The sequence below is a fragment of the Lynx rufus genome, unplaced genomic scaffold (genome assembly GCF_022079265.1).
Source record: "Lynx rufus isolate CCGP_SWC_20201006 ecotype Redwood Valley unplaced genomic scaffold, mLynRuf1.p SCAF_2, whole genome shotgun sequence".
Classification (NCBI taxonomy): domain Eukaryota; kingdom Metazoa; phylum Chordata; class Mammalia; order Carnivora; family Felidae; genus Lynx; species Lynx rufus.
The window spans coordinates 203,356,420-203,380,429 of NW_025814834.1; the positions used below are offsets into that span (position 1 = coordinate 203,356,420).

At 51.7% G+C, this 24,010-nt stretch overlaps 1 protein-coding gene across 2 annotated transcripts in view; it reads right to left on the reverse strand.

The window, feature by feature from the left end:
• The window catches only part of MAN1C1 (mannosidase alpha class 1C member 1), a 141,042-nt gene that overhangs the window by 33,960 nt on the left and 83,072 nt on the right, over positions 1–24,010 (reverse strand). For both annotated transcript variants that reach the window (XM_047083490.1, XM_047083489.1), the window contains exon 3: positions 843–958. In XM_047083490.1, coding sequence (XP_046939446.1) covers positions 843–958 — 116 coding nt within the window. The remainder of the gene's footprint in view (positions 1–842; positions 959–24,010) is intronic.

A 24,010-nucleotide genomic window follows, 5' to 3' on the forward strand; every position in this document is an offset into this window, starting at 1 on the left:
CCCATCTTGCTTTCTTCCAAGGACCCTCCCTAACCTGCCCCCGCCTGTTTGAATGTCCCCAGGCTCCCCGAACCTGCCAGCACCTGGCACCATAGGCAGCTGCCTGATGCCCATTCTCTATCCACTATCTGCACAGGGACAAGGTGGGCCTATGAAGATACCCCTTCCTTCTCCACCTTCTCTCATTCCATACGGTAGGAAATGGGAGGATTCCGACCTTCTCACGCAGACTACCAAAAGGCATAACATGCCTCAAAATAACCTTGATGATGACGAGAAGGAGGAGGACACCCCGTCGCATCCATATCAGACTTGACCGTGTTATAATGCTTGCTGTAACCCTCCATGGTAGTTAACTCTCACAACAAGCCCGTGAACTAGTCATTGTCATTGTTACTATCATCTGGATGGCTCCTCAGCCTCTCACCTATCTTTAGAGGGCGGCATGGAGTGAGCTGGGGGCTCCAGGTTAGAGCGGCTCAGAGCATACACACCACTTCTCCCCTCCTGTTGCTACTGTTCCGTGTGACAGATTCAAACCTAGAAGGGACTTCCTGGGTGCCTGCCACCTCCCACGGAGGGGAAGGAAGGGTCGTTGGCTGTCTTCCCTCCCAGGGGACAACAGGCTGGTAAATACTCCTGGGCCGGCCAGAGCTCAACGCCACCTTGAGGCTGGTCTTAGGAGAGGGGGCTCAGCAGAGAGGGCAGAGCCCCAGTTCCAGGACTGCTCTGCTGTGCAGCTTGGGGCCAGAGTCTCTGGGTCTCAGAAGTGACCGGGTGGAGCTGGCCACTGCCCTTCCGGACCCCTTCTGGCTCCAACACCCCAAGGGTGTCTGACTCACCACGTTCAGGTGGAAGTTCTCTTCAACCCAAGCCTTGGCCTCCTGGAACTCGTCCTGCAGCTCCATGAGGTAGAGGGTGTCTAGGGAGTCAATGATGGTTGCCCCGCTGAGGCCTCCTGTAGGCACAGAGATCGGAGGCATGACCCGGGCTCATTCCTGTCCTTTCCATCCCCAGCCGCACAAGCTACCATTCTCCACGCCCCCTCTAAACGCCTAGGCAGGTTCCGAGGCCAAGGCTGGCCCAGGCACGATCCAGGGAGGCTCCAATACCACCAGCCTTTGAAGGGGAGTCCAGGAGCAAGCGTCCCCCCTCCGCCCACCCCAGGCTGCTTCCTCCTCGGGGCAGTGGCCGGGGCCAGCCGCCTGGGACACCAAGTTCACAGGCCGAACCACTTCCCAGACCTCAGTCCACCCATATCCGCCAGCAAGCCAACCATCAGTGCCAGTCAGGCGCCCACCACTTTTCTGTGACACTGGGGAGAGGGTGAACTGGCATTTCATTTACAAAACCTTAATATGCCGGTCCTCTGACTTTTCAATTCTATTCCTTGTTTTATTCTAAGGAAAGAAAAAAAAATGTTCACAGATATTTATCTGGGAAGGTATTTATTGTTGCGGTACCATATACAATGGGGAAAAGTTGGGAAAAAACTCCAAATCCAACAGTAGGGGATTAGTTATATAAATTGTGGCTCAAACATAAAATAGGACTATGGAGCCATCCATGCAGGTGACGTAGGCCTGTGTTTATTGGGGAGATATCCACGGGATCTGTTAAGTTATAAAATGTAGGTTGCAAAAAAAAAAAAAACCAACAGAAAACCAAACACAATATAATTTCTTTATTGTATGCCAAATGTGGATGAGCTTACACAGAACTAAGTCTGGCAAGATGTGATTCAATAGTTACCTCCCGAGTGCTGGGATTACAGGTGCCTTTTGACTTCTTCGGCTCATGGATTATTTTTATAACCAGAAACCTACTTCCATTTGGGAAAAAAAAAAGGGGGGGGGATGTTTGGGCAAAGAAACCAAACAAATGCACAAACCAAAGGTGACCACTCTAGGATGGTCAGTCCAGAAAGCGCAAGTTCCGAGGCCTGGCCCTGCTACTGGGCCTTAGAGTCTTATCCTGGGGAGTAAGGGCTGAGATAATGGTACAAAATATCGCAGCTCTCCACACCACGGGCTGGGCAGGAGAGTGATGTGGAAGGCCTCCCCACGTGGCACAACCAGAGCCTGAGTGTAGAGTCCCATGAAGGAAGAAAGGAGGGAGAAAGTGATGTGCCTGGGGCCATCTGGAGGGCTTCCTGTAAGAGACAGCTGCCTCCTTTAAAGTAAAGTAGCAGCAAATCCTTTAGATACTGGCATGTAGCTCAGGAGGACTGACGGTTCCGCCTTGAAGAGGCTCAGTGAGGACCGCAGGCTCCACCTCCCCCCTGGAGGAGCTCTGGAGCGCACAGGGCTGAGCCCCACTTGAGTCTGAAGCACGAGCTCGGGCTTTGCGGGCACACCTGCATTCAGAGTCAGCCTCTAATCTCCTTAATTAGCGCTTCTCTAACTACTCACTTGTGTTGATTTTGCAGGCAGAGACTCCTGAAACTCAAACCACCACCTTCCTAGGCCTGGAAAAGGATGAGAGGGAGATCAGGAGAAACTGGGAGAAGGGTAAAGCTGGAGGCTTTAGAATCTGCTTCCAGAAGCAAGGGCTCCCCAATCCAGAGTCAGGCATCCCAAGATGGTTTTGGTATTGGGGATGAAGTGAATTTCCAGAATGTCAACTCCTCCTACACTGAAGGATTGGTAGGAAAACACCCAAGCCAAACAAAGTTGATCTTTCCTGGTTTATGCCGGCTGCTTCCCTTGTGGTTGTCAATGGCCAAACCCGGTTCACAGGGACGCTTTACTGTCAGATGAAGAGGCAGTGGGGCATGGGAACGCCCATGGGCCCGAGATGCACAGATGCTGAGATGCGCCCGGCCACGGAGCACCAGCTGGTGTCCATCCTCTTGGCTCTGAAGCTACGGCCCCCTCCTGTTACACCACAGGGCCTCACACCGGATTTTTTAAGGGCCAGAAGGGATTTTTAAGATCCCACTGCCCCGCCCCTAAATTTCACAGAGGGCCCCCAGAAAGGGGTTGGGACATACCCAGGATTAGATCAAAGGCAGAGCAGAACCCAACTTCTCTCAATTCCTTGTGAAAACAGTTGGATCTGATTGATAACCCTGCCCCATCCCTCCAAGGGACAGGAGGCCGCTCTGACCAGGGAGGGCTTGAAGAGAAGCCCAAGGCCAAGGGGACGAGACCCAGGGTGTCTGATTTCTGAATCCTGCCCTGAGCTGCCCAGTGTTTTTACCCCAGGGGCCTTCCTTCCCTGGGCTGAGCCTGAGCTCAGAAGCCCAAGGGTCTAGGCTGGGCCAGAAGGGCAGCCAGGGCTCCTCGTGACCAGCTCTCCTTCCCAAATGCTCCGGAGGCCCCGGCTGAGAAGGTAGCTCGCTAAGGGAGCTTTTGGCAAAGTTCTGCCCGGCTCTCAGGTTCCTGTATCCTTGCTCAGTTGACCTCTCACCCGGGCCCCCACCTACCACACAGCCGGGCTGCGGGCCAGCAAGGCACTTATTGGAAAGCCTTTCATTCCCGGCCAGAAGTTACCCAGTGGCCAGGCTGGGCCAGAGAGAAGGCCCAATCCCGAATTCAACTCTATCTGTACCTGCAGCTGGCCTGGGGCAGCTCCCCAGGGGAAAACACACAACCCTATTCAGAGAATAGGTACTCGATTTAGACGCACAGAGCCGAAGGGGGACAAAAAGGCAGGCAGCCAGCTTGAAAGTTCCACTGGCCTTGGCCCTGAGACAGGTTCCAGGTTGGCTCACTCTCCCACTTCTAGCTCTGAATGCTCATTGTGCACAAAGGACACCTCCCCCTACCCTCCCCACCCCCCACCCCCCCCCACCCCCCCCCCCGCCAGGCAGGAGGCAGTGAGGTGTGTTAAAAGAACACAGCCCTGTGTTCAAACCCCAGCTTGGGGCCAGCCACACATCTGTTCCAAATATCAAAGTCCTCCTCTGTAAAGTGAGGTAAGGCCACTAGGCTAGATACTGGGGAGCCACTGCAGGTTCCTGAGCTGAGATAAATGCATCATATAAGTGCCTGGCCTTTCTCATAAAGACACCTGTGTATGCCTGGGGCAGAGTTAAGTGCTTGACAACTTAGTTCATTGTTCTTATTTCCTGGGTCCCGTAGCTCATCCTGAAACACTGGCCTGGTCAGGGAGATGTGGGTTCAAATCCTGGTTCCATCACATACTATCTGTGTGCCAAGGCAAGTCACTGTACCTTTCTGAGTCTGTGTCCTTCATCTTCAAAATGGGGACGACAGTAGGACCTACTTCCTAAGGATGCCAGGAGGGCTAAACGGGGCAGTGGATGGAAAGGTGCTGGCACAGTGTTAGGTGCATGTGAGCTTCACCCAACACACAGAAGCGTGGCCCTCCTTGCCCTCAACTGGCCCTGGGCAGCCCCTCCACAGTCTTCTGGGGTCACCGAGGCCTTGTGGTGCTCCTGCGTTACCAGCCCCTCCCTGCCCCACAGGGCAGTGCGGCATGAGGCTGCAGCTTACAAAACCTTTGGCCCAACTTAAAGGAAAAGTGTCACATCGGTCCTACCTGTGTCTGCTGCTGAGGCCGTTAACATCCCCGATCTGGTTGGGCACCTGCCTCTGAAAGGGTCTTCCTACCTCCAGGACCCCTCCCCTTCCCCTCAAATTCACCTTGTACATTGTTGCCTGACCTGTCTTCCTAAAACGAGACCCAGCTGTGTCCCCCCTCAGCTCAGGAAACTGCAACGGCTTCCCAGTGCCCATGCAATAAGGTTGGGGTGGGGGGGTGGGGGTGAAGCCTTTTGGGTCTGACTCCAAAGGATCCGGCTAATCTCCTCTCCCATCAAGCTCTGCTTCCTGGACACGTGCTGCACACTCCTGCCTCCATACCTTGGCACGCGTGCTCTTCTCTGCCAGGAAGCCGTTCTGTGCATCTGGCCACACTCAAAGCCCACACGCTCTCCAAGCTCTACCTCCCACTGGCAGCCTTCCCTGATTCCATCCAGCCAAGCTCCTCCTGCGGAGAGAGCTTCCACTGGTGTGTCTACCCTTGTGCTGAACCTTGGGGCTCTGCTCACCTTCTAACTGACTGCGAGCTCCTTGGGGTCAAGGGTTCCCGCTGCCTCTCTGCACCAGTTCTGCACCTTGTCTCCAAGCAGCCCCAAAGGTCAGAGTCCCCAACCCAAGTAGGCCTCCCACCATTCCCTGTGGCCTCTTTAGATGTCCCTACCTCTGTGACTCTTCCGCAGACTGCTAGGAACGGCCTCCCCACCCCACCTTCACCTGGAGAGATCTAGAGCCCACCCTCAGGAAGCCACTGTGAACGTCATTCCATGGTCTACGTGAGGGTCCTGCCCTCCCTGGACCCTCCTCCCCTGAGAAAACCTTCAGCAGCTCCTCCAGGCCCACACTGTCTGCCCCCATTCTGTGCACCCCCCTCTCCATCACAAGAGCTGCCCCACTCTCGGTGCACCACAAAGAACTGCTAAGCTATGTGTCTCTGCCCTTCCGGAAGAGCAGGGCTCCGGGGTGCAGAAGACTCATCTCCGGCTCAAGAAATAGCTTCCCAGTGGAAGTGGGAAAGGCAGGGAGCCAGGATGGTCCATCTCTGACGGATGCACTTACTCTCCCTGGCATCGTGCTTGCTCTGAGCGGACCGTGGCCTTCGGGACGCCACTCTTTTTCTAACCCTGTATCTGCACTTTCCCAGTCTCCTCTGCTGGTTCCTCCTCTTCGCCAGACCACTATGGATGGGCTCCATCATCACTGGGCCTTTTCTCTTCTCTGCCCTCCCTCATTCCCTTAGTTCAATAACCACCTACATGCTGAGGACTCCCCAATGTCAACTCCCAGCCAGGACCTTGTCCTCACCCCCGGGAGACCATAGGCGTCTCATCTTTAACCTACTCCTCAACCACAGTGGTTAACGCCAAGCCCCTCCTCCCAAGAGCAGTGCCCCAGCCCTTGATTCTGCATCTCTCTTCTCTCCACCCTATCCCGCAGCAAATCCTGGTGGCTCTCTGCACCATTTCCAGACTCCACCTACTTCTCCCCTCCTCTGTGCTGCCCCCTGGGTCCGGCCACCTTCTTCTCTCTCTTGGATTTATTCCAAGAGCCTTCTAACTGGCCCCTGGGCTCCTACCCTTGCGTCCCCCACCCCCACACCTCCACCCATCTATCCTCAACCTGGCGGCCAGAAAGATCCTTTGAAAATGCCAGTCCTTCTGTGCTACTCTTCTGCTCACAACCCTCCCATGGCTCCCATTGGACTCTGAGGCCCTGTGATCTGGCCCCGGCTTCCTCTCGCCCTCATCGCCCACTCCTCCTCCCTATTTCTCTCACTCCATGTTGTTCTTGCAGCCCTCCAAGCCTGCTCCCTGTTAGGCCTTGGCAGTTTCCATCACACTGCCACAACAACAACACCTCTGTCGCTTTTCTCTTGCCTCTCTATTCTTCCTCAGCACCTTTATCCCAGAGACGTCATGTGTGGATCTGCTTCCCCGTTTACTGTCTTCTCGTAAGGGAACATAGGAGGGGAGAGCCCTGTTTTGTTCACTGCTGTCCTCCATTGCCCAGGACACTTTCCAGCCCATCACAGGTGCCTGCTAAGTATTTGAGAATAAAAGGCCCATCACTCTGCGTGGGGAGGGTTTGCAGGGGCTGTGGCTCATTCACATTTGGCAGTGCCTGGCTCTGGTCTGGCACCCAGAGGTAAAGGTACATGTGTTGGGTTGAATAGACTGAGTCCACCATGCAGGTGTCTGTGGTGACCACGCCCGGGGCAGGTTAGCTATCTATCTATTCCAGGGGCGGGTGCCAAGAGACAGAGGAGACCCCACCACCAGGCTGTGGCCAGGGTGGCTGTGTGTGTCCACACCATTGTCCTGTGCGAAGCTATTTGTTGTGCGTGGGTCAGTTTCTGTAAGGGACTGGCCCCCCGCTCCTGTCACCTCCTCCCTCCCCCACCCCCCAGGGCTGCCTGGGCAGGAACCCTGGGCTGCTAGACAGGGTTTGTATCCCCTCTCCTGACTCTGCTGTCTTAATGACCACGAGGTTTTTATGTGATGTTGTATTAGCAAAGAGAAATGGGTCAGGCCGGGCAACATAAGCTCCAGGAAGAACACTCAGAAGGAAAAAAAATCACCCAAAGCATAGCCTATTACTGCACTATCCCCAGAGCCATACTCTAATGGTTGCATTTAATTTGATGACATAATCCACAGAGACTTTTCTTAATCTGTAAAGAAACAACACAAGTGTTTCTTTCTCAGCTTCCAAGCTTTCTCAGTTTCTCAGTGTGGCTGTCCGGCAGGTTGTATTTCCCAAACATGGCTGCCTCAGTGCACCCCACCCCATGAGAAGGACTCCTCCCAAGGATCCTCCCCTTGAATCTGGGTCGACCTCTGTGACTACCGGGAGCAAAAGAATAAAGCAGAAGGGGCGATGTGCTAGTTTCTAGGCCCAGACCTTAAGAAACTGGCAGTTTCCACTTCCCGTCTCCTGGAACGCTGGTGCTTAGAACAAGCCACCCTACTGTGAGGAAGGACAATGGAGCCCACAAGGAGAGAACGCACGGGGAGGCCATGTGTATGCTTTCTGAGTGACAGCCCCTTCTGAACTGCCAGCACCAATCCCACACGCGTGGGCTCCACCTGTCAAGTTACCCTTCAAGCCTTTCCAGCTGAGGGCGCATACACAGTGGTAAAGAGATAAGCTGTACCCACTGTGCCCTTTATGAATTCCTGACCCACTGAATCTGTGAGCATAATAAAAGAATTGTCTTAAGCCACCAGATTTTGGAGTAATTTGTTATACAGCAGTAGCGACTGGAACGTTCTGCTTTGTGGGTGTCGGGGATGATGGAAATGATGTCCCCGCTACCCCAAAGTGCATGATATCACAGCATCTTGGATGGTGACGTCTTCTGGCTGCATGAAATCCTTTTAGGGATTAGGACCTCTGCATTTCTGTCAGGTCTGGGAGGGTTCTGTTTCCTTCAGGAATAATACTTTTCTTGAATCTTCCCACGATGGCTATTTCCTGGATCACATAAAATTGTGTTCAGAGGATGTGTGTTTCCAGGCAGAGGTTTCCTGGAGCCTCTGGAAGGACTAAAGATATTTTTTAGGAACTATTCCTGGCACTCAACAGGACGCTCTTGCTAGGAGTGAATCAATAAAAGATGATCAGATCTGATGATGCCACTGCCTTTCTTAGGCCCTCGATGCCCTAATCACATTCAAAGTCCCTGGGCACAGTGCACTGGGTGCTTGTGGTCCAGGCCTTGGCAGCCTCACCAGCCTCTCTGCTGCTCTCTGTGCACGTGATGCTCTACCCACATGATGTCATCAGGAGCTCCCCGAAGGCCATGGGGTTTCTGCTGACATGGGTCCCTATGCCCGGGATACCTTCCTTTTCCGAGTTGGCCTGGTGAACACCTACTCTCTGTCCTGGCCTTGGCTGGAGCGTGGAGTCTTCTCTCAGGAATTCCTGAGCCACCAAGCAGACCTGCCCACTCCCTCCTGTGCAAGCCTGCCCCACTTTGCCGCAGGCCCCTTGGTCACAGCACTGCTCCCACCACATCGTACGTGCCTGTGAATCCCAGGGGGCACTGGCTGGATCTGACTCTTCCCAGTGGCCTGGGCATCCATCCCCAGGCCAGGCGCAGAGAAGGTGAGAGCAGACGGCTGTTGAATGAATGCACGGCTAGTGGAAACACTGACAGCGCCTTCCTGGAGATCCTCGGACACTTTAAAAGGGCTCTTGGCCTCGGAGAAAACACACCATACACAGCAGTGGCCAGCTATTCAAGGAAAACACTGTCGCGGGGACAAAATGGGGACGTGCAGACATCACGGCCCTGGTGGAACTAATGGCTTCCTCCAGCCTTCCCAAACAGACGTCACGCTTTGCTGCCGTAACAGGCCGGAGGACGTTTGCTGTGGCCGACTGCTGAATGAGGGTCAATGTGACGGATGACCAGACATGGTTCACTGAACTAGTCTACTGGACAGGGCTCCTCACTGGAAAACAGGGTGTGCTGTAAAGACGTTAATGTCGTATTAGTGTGTTTTTAAGTAAGAGCTGAGGGTGCTGCCCGATCGGGAAACTTGTCTTTTAAAACTCCCTGTGACAGTGCTGAGGGTCGAATTTGGAGCTGCTTTTATCTCAGGACATCTCGGACAGAAGAAAAGGCAGACAGAGGAATTGGAGCCCAGGATGCTACAGTGGTGTCTCCAAAGTCACACGGTGGCTCAGTAGCTCAGGGCAGAGCTGTGACCAGGTACCACCTTCCAGACCATACACCCTTGTAGGCTCCGTTCTAATCCTAGCTTAGTTCCTTCCCAGCTGTGGGGTCCTGGGCAACTAACTTGACCTCAGGAAAATGGGAATAAGGTCTCCTTCTTAGAAGGGTGTGGCCAGTTCAGAGAAATGCACACAAAGAGCATTCAGCAGGCATTCAATCCAAGAGAATTTTATATACCCAGCGCACCACACCTAGGCGCTCAGTGCATGGGCCTGCTATCGTAAGGCTCAGTTCCAGCAGAGGAAGCCACCTCGGGGCTGGCAAAGCTAGGATCCCTTGCAGATCCTTGACCTCCTTGGCCCAGCAGGAAAGACTAGCATGGCTTTCATGCCAGGCAGGGAGGAGGCATGAGCACTCAGGAAGGCAGGATAGGAGCTGGGCAGTCACTGTGGCATTTTCAACACACTTAATGCTCACTGGCGGGAAAGGAAAAGACGGAGCCTTCTGCTGCTCACCCCGAGAGACACTAAAGTCCGGCCGCAGCTCTGGGCAGCTGCTGAGTCCCTCCATACACACTGGCTTCTACCTGGCTTTCACCTGTTAAGTTAGAAGATTGCTCCGTACCCTCCCTTCACCTCCATGGGAGAAGCAAACATCCCCGGCCCATCAACCTTGGTCTTGCCCATGTAATTTGCTTTGGCGTCATGGTGAGTGGGGAATTAAACTGTGCCCTTGACTTTAGGCTCGGCTGTGAGACTTGTCAATGGGATTAGTGAACATGACTTGAATAGAAGTTTGAAATAAGCTTGCATGGTTGGGCCTGCCCTCTTGCACTCCTACCTTTCACAGTGAGAAGAACAAATCTCAAACAGCCACTGGTTCAGGAAGGGTGAGAGACAGATGGAGCAGACTGGACCCAGCTGAGCACAGCCCAGATAGCCTACCTGCAACTATATGAATAAGAAATAAACGCTTCCTAGGGGCGCCTGAGTGGCTCTGTTGGTCAAGCGTCCAACTTGAGCTCAGGTCATGATCTCATGGTTCGTGAGTTTGAGCCCCGCATCAGGCTCTCTGCTTCGGTTTCTGTGTCTCCTTCTCTCTCTGTCCCTCCCTCCTCATGCTCTGTCTCTGAAAAAATGAATAAACCTTAAAAAAAACAAAACAAAACACTCCTTGTCTGCCACTCATTGTAGAATAATTGTTCCCCAGCATTATTTTGGAAGAGACTGACTGATACAGTACCCTCTTTCTCTTCTCTTCTCTTCTCTTCTCTTCTCTTCTCTTCTCTTCTCTTCTCTTCTCTTCTCTCTTTCAGTTTATTTATTTGAGACAGACAGAGACAGTGCGAGTAGGGGAGGGGCAGAGAGACAGAGCGAGAGAATCTCAAGCAAGATGCCAGCGCAGAGCCCGATGTGGGGCTTGAACTCACGAAACCGTGAGATCATAACCTGAGCCGGACGCTTAACTGACTGAGCCACCCAGGTGCCCCCAGCCTTATTTCTTAATAGTCTTTCCATACTCCAGCTACACTGTGTGGTCCCCTCTTTCTAGGCTCCCAGCCCTTTACTCAAGCTCTACCTCTGCTTGGAATGCCCTCCTCTCACCCCAAATGTCTCTGCACACTCCCCAGTCCAATGTCTACTTTAAGTCCTAGAGAAAATGCTGCTGCTTCCATGAAGATATCCTTGATTCCTCCACCTGGATCTGGGGTCTTCTTCCTCTGAACACTTTTATCAAAAGAACTTCTTTCAACTGTCATTATGGCCATCCGTGTCACCTGTGTCCTTTTTTTCCAGTCCATCCTGGGCAGTGAGTGTCTTCGGGGCTGAATCTCAGCCTGGTTAATCGAAGCCAAGTCAAGGCGTCGCTGGGACTTGCTGATTGAAGGATCGGATGCCCTCCTCCCACGGCCTCATTCCCGGATGAGAAAGCCTCCCTGACAAAGCGCCCCTTGCCAGAGGCGGCTGATGTGTGGTGTGAGGCACTGGGGGTGGGGGTGGGGGGGCAGAGACCAATCCCATGACACCCCGAGATCTTTGCCAAGGGCCAGCACCCCACAAAGGTTTGCCTGTGGAATGTGGAGTTCTCCTTGACGCCAACCACCAACCCCTTCCTCGACAGGGGTTAATAAAAATAACCGCACTCAGCACTGACCCAGCACTTGCTTTGTGCCAGGCGTTGGGCCATATGTTTCACACACGTCTTTTTTAAATCTTGTGACAATTCTATTATTGTCCCTCTTTTACAGATGAAGATTGAAGCTTCAAGGAATTAAGTCACTTGCTCGAGACTGATTTTTTCACCCAAAAGCACATTTCTGAGTGCTCAGGAAACACAGAGGGGAGCGGACGGTCCTGATCTCCACCCTCCAAGAGCTGCAGGTCTGGTGGAGAAGAATGACAGCAACCAGGCGTCACACAGACAACATCCAGTTACAAAGTAATGCCTGTCGTAAAGGAGGGGAGAGCAGGGCCTGAGGCCAGGAGAGGGGGGGCATTTGAGCCGAGGCCTGAAGGAAGCGGAGGACAGAAGGAGGGGTGGGTACAGGCCAGGCAGAATGCACAGCAAAGACAACAGACCAAGCTGAGGGGAGTCTTGACATATCTGTGGAGCAGAGAGGAGGTCACTACACACAGTGAGGGAGGAGGACGGTGGACGGTGGCCGGGGTGAGGGGGCGGGGCCAGGCTACAGGACTCAGGGAGAGAAATGGATGGCTTCCGGCTGCTCCTCTGGCTGTGGTGTGGAGAGTGGCTGGGAGAGGACCCAGCGGGGACCCCTCGTGGAGTAATTCAGGGAGCCATCCATCTTGGTTGGCGAGTGCCCACCGGGAGAGTGGCAGGGAGTACCTGGGCCCAGGCTCTGAGGCAGCTAGGGATGCCCCCAAGCTGGGGGGCAGCTGTTCCCCAGTCCCGGAACAAGAAGAATTAGCCCTGAGCGCAGGGCAGTGTCAGCCAGCTGCCTCGCCTCAGCCCCATCAGGGGGGCCTCCCGCTGCCCTCCCTGGCCCACAGGTTCAGGGTCACAGTGCCATCTTGGATATACATCACGGCCACACAGAGCTACGCGTTGATCGCGGCAAACACAGCCTGTGGGTCAGAGCCAAGAGATGCAGATGTGTGCCTCTGATAACAAGATGATGATTTTTGGAAAGGGGAAAAGAAAGGCAATCAAAGAGGCCCTATTCACTCCCAAGAAACAGACACGTGGCAGAGTGAATACGGAGACAGCCTGGTACGGAGCTGGGCCCAGGGGAGGGTCCTTCCAGTCGCTGGGATGGCCGAGCTGCCGGGAAGGGGCTAGAAGGGTTGAGCTGGGAGCCACACTCACTAGCTGCCTCCGTTTCCACATCTGTACAACCGCACCAACAATAACTCCACCTTGCAGAACCGTCTCGAGGGCGAGGGATCACACCGCGCATGTAAAAGGCTGGACGCACAGCCGCTCACACGGGCCTCGGCAGAGACAGAGCAACAGCCACCAGCCGTTGTGGAGGCGGATACCCTGCTGCTGAGCACCTGTGGGCAGTGCCTCTCTCGAGCCTCCAACAGCCCCATGAGGAGGGCACGTTTCGTGTCCCCATTCCACGGATGGGGATTCTGGCACTTAGAGTGGCCATGAAAATCTCCCGAGGTGGACGAAGGGTGGAATCAGGATTCAACTCAGCTGTCTGCATTTCCTTGCCACCCTGGCTAGCTCAGAGGGTCCGAGAGGGTCCCAGGCAGGTGCCCACAGCCACACGACCTCCAGACCACCCCCTTGCCTGCGGGCTGGGGCAACGGCCCTCCGGTGTAGACGTTGCCTGTGTGAGAAGAGCTGGGCGCCTCTCCCCGCAGGAGCCCCACTGTGACACACAGACCGGCCTGGCACCCCTGCTTCCACGAAGCCTCCTCGGATCCCCTCCACGGGAGACGCGGCCTGGTCATGCTAGTCACCTGGCCCAGGCTGACTCACAGGAGGCTCTGTGTGGGTCTGTCTCTCTGACAGGCCGAAGCTCCAGAAGGCAGAGAGGCTGGTCATCTTCGTCTGTGGAGTCAGCAAAGAGCCCAGTAGAATGCTGGGCACTCAGGACTTTCTGAGTAAATATGTGCTGAATTCACCTTCAGAGCTGAGCAGGGGCCAGAGCAGGCATGACCAGATGGCCATTGAGCCCTTGATGGGCCCCCTGCTGCACTCCCAGCATCCAGTGAAGATGAGAGGACTGACTCACCCCACTCTATTGACCAGGGACCTTCCCTTTCTTCAGTCCTTAGGCCCCTTCTAGAATCTAACAGGACACACACACACACACACACACACACACACCCCTCCTTAGCTGAAAAGATACTTGCACACATTTCACACCGAAAGTCATGCAGCCTTCTCATTGCCAGATTGATCTATGTTAACCACCTGACCGAGGTGAGGGGGACAGATTTTTATTTCCTACAAAGGATGGGGAGAGGAAGCTATTTTGGAGTAAGGTAGGCAGAGAATCAAATCTCACCTTGGCTATTCCTAGCTGTGTGACCTCTCATTAGCTACTTCACCCACGTGAGCCTCAACATCCCCATCTGTGAAATGGGGATCATGTCAGATAATGCATATTACTAGAGAGACTGGCGCTAGTCGGTGTAGAGTGAGGTTTTTTTCTTTAAATGTAACAGGACTGCAGGGGGTGCCTGTGAGTCACCTTTCATTTGATTTAATTTGTGGGTTTTTTTAGAGGCAGTAGTGATAGTGGAAAAAGCCTAGGCTTCTGGTCAAAATGTTTGAGACTTGGCTCTGTATATTACCAGCTCTGTGGCCCTGACCAAGTTACTTAACCTCTCTGAGCCACGAGTCTGTATCTGTCCAAACGGACTGATAATACCCCCTCTGAAGGTGTGGGCATCTTGGATAAGGTAGAGTTAGGTAGAAAGGGGGAGCAGGAAGGTCTGTGCCTGGGCTGCCCAGGGAGAGGCCCCTTACCCCACTTGCCCATGCCCACCCACGCCACATGCCTGGTGTGACGACCCTGAGTGTGCTTCCTGGGGGGTGGGGGGGAACCTGCTTCTGTTTTGGATCTCAGGGCCAAAGCAATTCACAAATGCAGCAAATATGCCAAGCCCAGAAGACAGCTCTCCCTGCTTCAGAGAAAACACACAGTTCAATTTCCTAAAGATCGAACCCCAGGAGCCTTTCAAGGCTTTCCCCGAAGAGAGCAGTTCTTGGAACTTGGGAGGTGCCACCGTCGTGCAGCTGAACAATTAAAGCCCAGAGTATTTGTCATTCTCAGCAAAGGTTTGTGAGGATGGCCGAGAAAATGGGAAAAATCTGATTTCAGAGGCACGGTTTTCAGAAATATATGGTAATCCATTTTTGTCAAACCACAGAAGGCACAGCTCAAATCATTAAAAAGCCATCGTACTTAATCATGCAAAGAGAAGGCTGGTCTATGCCTCTCAGATCATTTTCAAATGGTTTCAGGTTAACTTTCAAAAACTGACAGGCAAGCAGGGAAGGGATTATGACAGACGATAACTTGAGGAATTTCTGGTTCTGGTTCTCGGCAGGCGAGGGATTTATTTGAGAGAAAATCTCCACCCAGACCTTGGCCTGATGGTGGTGGGGACAGCGGTGAGGGAGACTCCAGGATGGATGGGCGATGACTTCTGCCCGCAGGAAGTCTGCAGCTGCTGTCTCAGAAAGACGGCAAGTTCGATGGCAAACTATTAAGTACATGAGTAATTATGATGTATTGTGACAGGGGCTAATAAAAGACAGGAGTTTAGGCAGCGGTAAGTCTCAGCTGTGAGCATGCATACCTAGGTTTGGACTCCGTCTGCCACTCGCTAGCTGAGTGACCTCACCCAAGTTCCCGTCTCTCTCAGAGGCGTGGCTCCCCATCTTCTAGGCTTGGAAGGCTGTGAAAGAGTTAATCCCTATAAAGCCTTTCAAGCAGTGCCCGGTATACAGTAAACTCTCAGTCTCAGAGCTGGCTAAGCAGCTAACTCTGCTGAAGGGAGGCTCATAGATGGCTTTTGATTTCGATCAGGAAGGACGAGCAGAAGTCTGCAAGGTGAAGAACTGGAAGAAAGACCTTCCAGGCAGAGGGCACAGCATGGGCAAAAGCCCCACACGGTGAGAGGGTGATCAGGGAGGAGCAGAGCATATGTGGGGAGGGGGGATAAAGGGAGTTGTGCTACAAGCTAACTTGGAGTCCTCCCGTGAAGGTCTGTGAATGCCAGGCTAAGGGTTTGGACTCTGTCAGGAGGGCTGTGGGGAACCATGGAGGTGCGGATTCAAAACTAACTGAAGGGGCCACAGGGAGGCCGTGGAAAAGGCTGGGGCAACGTGTAATCCAGGCTCCTCACAGGGTCAGGAACATCCTGTGTCTTCTTCCAGGTCTCAGTCCACATTGGGCACTTGTTGACTTCTAAGTGACCCCTCCTCCCCCCATCAAACTCTGATCCAGTGTCCCTAGCTTCTGTTCCAGGAAAACATTGTGTCCTATGCCCAGCAAATCTCACACACTCCCCGTGGCTGGGGCAGAGCCATCGTGGGGAAACTGCTGCCCAGTCCGGAACTTCATGTCCCACCCCCTTTGCATTTAGGTGGGGCCATATGACCAAGTTCTGGCCAATGGTGTGTGGGCATGAGTTACACACACCACTTTGAGGCCAGATCCACCTGTGGGATGCTCCAAGGCCAAGGTGACCTTGGGTGTCACAATCTGAAGATGATAAAGCCTCCAGCACCTCGGGTGCCTAAGTGATCGTGAGGAACAGAGCCCCTTCCTCCTCCCGTCAGTTTGACTTTATATGAGCAAGAAATAAATGTCTGCTGTCCCCATCCACTGAGCTCTCTGGGTTTACCTGTTACAGCAGCTAGCGTTACCTTACGTAAATACACCCACTAAATGGAGTGACCTTGGGCATGCTATTTTGCCTCTCTGAGCCTCAGTTTCTCTCATGCAGACTGTTATGAAGGCCCAATAAGACGGCAAACGTGAGGGCTGCTTTGCAAGCAGGAAGTACTACAGAGGTGGCATTCGTTGCTGGTGTCATTGGCTTCCGTCTCTCCAAGTCCTGAAGGAGAGGGGGCTCTGCACAGACCCTGCCGAGGAGGGAGCACTGCAGCCAGGGCCTTGGAGAAGCTCTGGGCAAGGGCTAGGGTCCACCCGCAGATCCTGACCTCACTCCAGGTTTTAGTTCTGTCCCTCAACAGAGATGCTCCCCCAAATAGCTGAGCCCCCTGGGGGAGGGGGCTGGCGCCTGGCTTCCATCCCCGGCAGCTCCCCTGGGAAGGAGTCAGCCCAGTCTTCTGATGACTTCAGCCTCTCAAGACTCATTAGCAGGAAGTTGCATGCCCTGCCAGGAAGATGCACGCCTGAGTTTTCAGACATGCCAGGTAGGCACTGTTATCAAAACCCTGTCATGTCTCCACACAGCCCCCACCCCGACCCCCACCCCCTTCTCCGGCTCTGGTGTCCTCCTGCCAGTCTCTGTGCTCAGGCCACACGCTTGCTGCCTTTGAAGATCCGAGAACCTTGTGTGGCTGTGTTCCGCCAGCCAGTCTGGCTGGGAGCCGGGGCTCAGGAGCCCCCACCTTGGCTGAGGCTCCCCCCGCACCCTGCTCCTGAGCAGTCCCACACTCCCAGCCCAGGACTGATGCTGAGACTTACAGGAAGACAGGAGAAAGGCCTGAGTGGTGTGTGATGTGATGAGCTGGACCTGGCCGTCAGTGACTTTAACGGGACCCTGGTTACTACATGTCTTTTTGCCGAGGGGGTTTCTTCCCCTGTAGCCTGGGGGCGGGGGTGGAGAGTGCCTGTCCCCCAACCACAGGGGCCTGGAGTCAGGGGACCTGCTGCCTGGCTCTCAGGCTAGCGGGCACAGACTTGACCTTCTCCCCCCGCCTGCTCCCTGGCTTTGGCTGGGGACTCTGAGGAGCTCTCAAATCACCCGACAGAGTAAAAACCATCCGCGCCCCGGACTAGGCTCTATGGAAAGACAGAGAAGAAACAACAAAGACAAAAAGCATCCATTTCCAAAGTCTTTTCACACACAGTAATGCACCTGTTTGATCCGTACACCCGGAGAGTGCCATCACCACTACTTCATCGAGGAGGAAACTGAGGCTCACAGAGATAAAACAGCGCCCAAGGCCACCCAGCTAGTCCCCTGGGCAGTAATCTGAGCTGGGTCCTACAGGCCCCACAACAGCCACAGTCCCCTGCTCAGGACATCCTACACGCCATTGAACTCTACAGCACAGGTGGTTACGTTATCTCCGTTGCCAGATGACAAAACTGAGGCTCAGTGAGGTTAAGCAATTTGTCCAAGGTCACACGGCAAGTAAGCGGGAACCACGGCCTTCATGCCTGCAGCGTGGGCGTGCTCTCCCTATGCCAGTTGTCTCCCCAGTGAGGAGGGTCCCACCTGGGGAAGGCAGGGAAAGAGGCTGCAAGAGCCTATCAAGCAACAAAGCAGGATATAAAATTGCTTTTATCCACATGTTGGTCACCATTGCATTCAACACCTGAGCGGGCACGGATCCGATGGGGTGGGATCCGGTAGACAGTGGGTGTGTGCCTCTGAGTGAGGCGAGGCCTGGCAACTTCTGTTAGCTCACGGTCTCCCTTGGCTGAATTTTCCTCTGGAAGGACGGCTGAAGGTTAAGGTAAATAGGAACCAGGTAGGCGCAGGTGTGGTGGCCCTGGTGGCAGGGGGCCTTCCTTCTCTTTCTCCAGGTGCAGGAGCCACCTGGCCAGGTAACCTCTCCACCTCACCACATTCCAGACAAGCTTCAGTTTTGGGCAGAGATCCAAGCGAATCTGATCAGCGACCACTGATCCGAGCACTTAGAGCTTTTGAGAAAGTAAAGACTCACAGGAGGGGGCCTGAAGCGGCAGCTATCGCCCAAGCAGCGTTAGGGAGGCCCCCATGTCTGCAGTCCCCCCATCGTAGATGCTGAGACCAAGGAGCTGGCCTCCAATTGCTCTCTAAAGGACCCTTCGTGGACCCGGTCCTGCCCACCTGGGTGGCTCATCGCCCATGTTTCACTCCATGCTGTAGTCATACTCAGTTCAGTGTGCCGTATCACCAAGGCTTTGCTCAGGCTGTACCTTCTGCCCAGAATGCCTTCCCTTCCCCTGCCTTCCTATTCTTCTTCTTCTTCTTTTTTTTTTAAATTTTTTAATGTTTATTTTTTGAAATAGAGACAGAGCACGAGCGGGGTAGGGTAGGGGTAGAGAGAGAGAAGGAAATGCACAATCTGAAGCAGGCTCCAGGCTCCGAGCTGTCAGCACAGAGCCTGACGTGGGGCTCAAACTCATGAACCATGAGATCATGACCCGAGCTAAAGTTGGACGCTTAAGTGACCAGGCCACCCAGGCGCTCCCCCCCACAACTTTTTTTTTTAATTTTTTAACATCTGCCCTCCAATTCTTAAGCTCTAGAATGCACATCTGTGGTTCTCAATTGCCCTGAATCCATCCCTCAGGTTTAAGATTATTCAGTCTCCCTCAAAAGTCATATATCTTTTCTTTTTTAATTTTTTTTAATGTTTATTTATTTTTGAGACAGAGACAGACAGAGCATGAACAGGGGAAGGTCAGAGAGAGAAGGAGGCACAGAATCTGAAACAGGCTCCAGGCTCTGAGCTGTCAGCACAGAGCCCGACGCGGGGCTTGAACTCACGGAGTGTGGATCATGACCTGAGCCGAAGTTGGCCGCTTAACCGACTGAGCCACCCAGGCGCCCCCAAAAGTCATATATCTTAAACTTCTACTAACACACTTTAGGAGTATCCTGGTACTCTTAGCAGGGGGAGAGAGGAACCGAAAAGTGAGATGGCCCAAGGACACAGTGTGCATCTGTGCTCTCGGAGGCCCTAGCACGGCGGCCTTGCTCTAGTCTGCCTCTGCACCCGCTCTTGAGCTCTCTCACCGCCACACCCTTGCACATGCTGTGCCTTTGACCCAGAATGCCATTTTACTCTTCTCTGCCGGGGATGCCCTAGCTCATCCCTTAAGGCCCAGCTCGATGTTACCGGCTCTGTGCAGCTCCAGAGGTAGAATCAGGGGCTCCTTCCTTTGTGTGCCCCACACTTTGTACATCATGATTATGTGTAGATCCTTCCCCCCAGACACTCTGGGGGCGCCGGACATGGCCAGTTTACCTCTGCATCTCTAGCAGCGGGCCCGGAACTGGCCTAGAAATGCCTCATGGATGAATTAATGAATGAGCCTGTTTGGCTACGATGCCAAGTGGCCTACTTCCTCACCTGTGGGCCTCCCCTCTCCAGGCACAAGTGGCGCATCTCGTCTTCACACCACATGGGTATTGACCAGACTTAGGTTTTAATGGTGCTTTAACAAAAGGCAGTGCCCACCGTTCATTTTCCTTGGCTAATTACATTTCCCAATTGAAAACGCTTATCTCTGGGTTGGTGTTAAAGACATAATCAGTTTCCAGAATGGATTAAAAAGAGGTGAGAAGCAAGAAAATAATTAAGCCAACTTCTGATTGAATCAAATAATTAAGCAGATTAAATCGGTTGCCTGTGATCTACAGCCCCAGCCTGTGCTTGGGGAGTACATTTCTCTATCGGAGAGATCATTTCTGATTGTTTTAGAGACGGACAGCATTTCTTCCAAGCAGTAAGCAAAGGAGTGACTCTGTCACCTGAATATAGATCAGAGTGGCAGGACCCCAGGTTCCTGGTTTAGTAGAAGAAAACTCGACGGTGGGGAGGGATACTCCGCTCCAGAGCCAAGCCTGGGCATCTGTGGTAGACAGGCTCCATCAGTGGCCCCCAGCAACTCACCCCTCCGTGCACCCACGCCTTTTGCCACTCCAAGTGGGGTGTCTGGCTCTGTCCTCTTACTCTGGGCTCAGCCGTGTGGCTAACTTTAACCAATGACAGCAAAGCACTGTGTGTTTCCCCTTGCTCTCTTGCCCCTTTGCCATGAGAACATTCCTGGACTGGCCTGCTGACAATGGAAGACACGTGGAGCAGGGCGGAGTTGCCCAGTTGTCTTGGCCCAGGGTCTCCTAGATCAGCCCACCCTCGGCCGCCCCCAGACAGGAGGGTGAGCCCATTCAAGATCAGCAGAGTCACTTAGCTGACCCAGCCAGGAGCGGCTGAACCGTGAAGACCCTCACGCTCCGTAAACACTTTTTGTTGCATGCCAGTGAGGTTTGTGGGCGTTTGTTAGGCAGCATCGCTGTGGCAATACGTCACTGATATGGTTGATGATGTTGAGGCTCAGGGAACCCAACGATTGATTGTAAGTGCAAGAGATTGTGGTTCAAGAGAGCAGGTTGGGTAAATGCGTTAACCTCTATTTCTCCCCTGAAACTCCACGAAAGCAACAGCGTGAGAATTTTTCTAAAAGGCACTAATCCACAAGGACAAAGCACACAGAGGAAAAGACAACAGCAACAAAGTTCTGGCAGCTGGCAAGGAGACAGATGTGTAACACTGACTTAGCAAAGCCGAGAAAGCAGAATCTAAGCCATGACGCCGAAAGCAAATGAACACCAGGTCTCCATCCACGATTCCAATGGCTCTGGAATTGGCGAGAATACCAGGCATCTCTGGAAGTGGAACAACAGAAGGATTTGTTCCAAGTCAGCTTAAAGGCAGTAAGACCCCTGGATCTCCTCCCTACCCCTACTCAGCTAAGAACACGTCCCTTTCCCACTCCAGCAGACAAGTAGAGCTTGACTCATGGAAGGGAGTAAGACAGAGGTCCTCTGGACTGTGGGATTCCTGGGAGAGGCACAGAGCACCATCCTGACAGCATGAGGGCTGGGCGAAGGTTTCTGGGATATCCCACTTGCTCCCCTAGCCCTCCTACCCACCTGGTTCTCAGGCTGGAGCCAGGAGTCCACCCTCTAGGTCGAAGAATGGAAACATCCTCTCTATAGAATCTGACCAGTCCTAGGAAGTAAGAACCTATATCAACAAGTCCCCTGCCAGGTCACCCGACAGTGAGGCATTAGCCAACAAAGCCCAGTCACCACACTGGAGCCCCAACCATCTTGTTTTCTGCCCCATATTTAACATGAGCACACAGTCAAGGATCCCTAAACATTTGTGGAAAAACTAACACATGAATTAGACATACATACACACAAATAAATAGGGAAAGTAAATTTAGAGGACACAGAGGCTCTGCAGGGGGAAGGAAACTACACAGGATAATATCCTCAAAGAGACATGTTGCATCCACAAGATAAGAAGGGATGCTCAAAATAGAACATTCACAAAATAAAACAGAACTCTTGGGAATTAATACACAGTTTGATAATTGAAATAAAAAAAAACCTCAACTGAAGAGCTGGAATATAAACTTGAGGAAATTTCTCAGAGCAGAACCAAAAAATATATTGTTTTAAGCAGGAGGGAGGAAGAGAAAATAGAAGAATAAGAGATTTAAAGGACCAGGCTCAGGAAGTCTAACATTCAAACTGTACGAATTTCAGAAATGGAGAAAATGAAGGGAAGAAACTAATCAAAGAAATAATTCAAGAAAACTTCCCAGAACTGAAGGACATACATTTGCATACTGAGAAGGTCCCCTGATTTCCCAGCACAATGGCTAAAAAGAGATTCACACTAAGACACATCATCATGAAATTTCAGAATATCGACAACAAAGATTAGATCCTATAAGCTTCCAGAGAAAAAACACAGGTCACGTACAAATGATCAGGTATCAGAATGGCATCAGGCTTCTCATGAGGAATGCCAGAAGCTAGAAACAATGAACCAATTTCAAAATTCTGAGTAAAAATGACTGTCATCTTAAAGTTCTTTATTTAGCCCACTAGCAATTAAGAGTGAGATTGGAATAGAGAGATTTTCTGATTTTAAAAGTTTCAAATATTTTACCCCCTCAATTCTTCCCGGTGTACTCTTTTCCCAGAAACTACTGGATAGGGTAAACTGAGAAAGACATGGGATTCAGAAAAGTTAGGCTTTAAAACAAGAGGGACTCACAGCTAATATCATACTTAACAGTGAAAGGCTGAAAGTCTCCTCCCCTAGGAGGAGATCCTGTTCCTTAGGATCAGGAACAAATAAGGATGTCTGTTGTACTTAACACTGTACTAAAGATTCCAGACAGGGCAGTTAGGCAAGAGAGAGAAACAAAAGGCATCCACACTGGAAAAGAAGGAGTAAAACTATCTGTTTACAGGGGCACCTGGCTGGCTCACGCAGTTGAGCATCTGACTCTTGATCTCAGCTCAGGTCTTGATCTCAGGGTTGTGAGTTCAAGCCCCATATTGGGCTCCTCGCTGGGCACAAAGCCAACTTAAACACACACACACACACACACACACACACACACACACACACACACACAAACCTATCTGTTTGCAGGGAGCATCATCTTCATCTTACACATAAAAATTCCTCAGGAATTTTAAAATCCTAAAAATTAAAAGATCCTAAACCACTATTAGAGTTAATAAACCAGTTCAGCAAAGTTGTAGGCTACATTAATACACAAAGATCAACTATTTTTATAAACTAGCAATGAACATCCAAAAATGAAATTAAGGAAATAGTTCCATTTACAATTGTACCAAAAAGAATAAAATACCTAGGTATATGTTTTTTTTTATTTTTTTTAAACCTTTATTTATTTTTTTGAGACAGAGAGAAACAGAGCATGAACGGGGGAGGGTCAGAGAGAGGGAGACACAGAATCCGAAACAGGCTCCAGGCTCTGAGCTGTCAGCACAGAGCCCGACGCGGGGCTCGAACTCACAGACCGTGAGATCATGACCTGAGCCGAAGTCGGACGCTCAACCGACTGAGCCACCCAGGTGCCCCCCTACGTATGTTTAATGAAAGAATTTCAAGACCTGTACACTGAAGACTAGAAAACATTTTTGAAAGAAATGAAAGAAGACCTAAATAAACGGAAAGATGTTCCGTATTTGTGAATTAGAAGACTTTACTCGTGTCAAGATGGCAACGCTCCCCAAATTAATTCAATGTAACTCCTATCAAAATCCCAGTGCTTTTTGTTTTGTTTTGTTTTGGTTTGTCTTGCATAAGTTGACAAGCTGAGCTTGAAACTCATATGGAAGTACAGGCGCTCATACAAGGAATAGCCAAACATTAGCCAGAAAAATCTTGAATAAGAAAAACAAAGTTGGAAGACTCACATTTCCTTTTTTAAAAACTACAAAGCCATAATAATCAAGACAGTGCGATACCGGCATAAGGACAGGCCTGGAGATCAGTACAACAGAACTGACAGTCCAGAAATAAAATCTTCCATAAAGTCAGTTGACTTTCAACAAGGATGCTAAGACCACCCCATGGGGAAAGAATAGTCTTTTCAAAAAATAGTGCTGGGACAACTGGGCATCCACGTGTAAAAGAATGAAGTTGGACTCCTATCTCACACCATACACAAAAGGCAACTCAAAATAGATCACAGTTCTAAATGTAAGGGCTAAAACTAAAACACTTTTAGAAGAAAACACAGGAGTTTCATGACACTGGGTTAGGCAATGGTTTCTTAGATACGACACCTCAAAAGTACAAGTAACCAAAGGAAAAACAGATAATTGGACTACATCAAATTAAAAACTTTTATTGAAAACTATACCACCAAGAAAGTGAAAGACAACCCACAAAATGGAAGGAAACATTTGCAAATTACGTGTCCAAAAGGGACTAGTATCTGGAATATAGAAAGAACTCTTACAACTCAACAGTAAAAAAAAGATAAATTACCCAATTAAAATATGGGCAAAGGATTGGAATATACATCTCTCCAAAGAAGATCTACAAATGGTCAATAAGCACACAAAAAAAGATGCTCGACATCATTAGT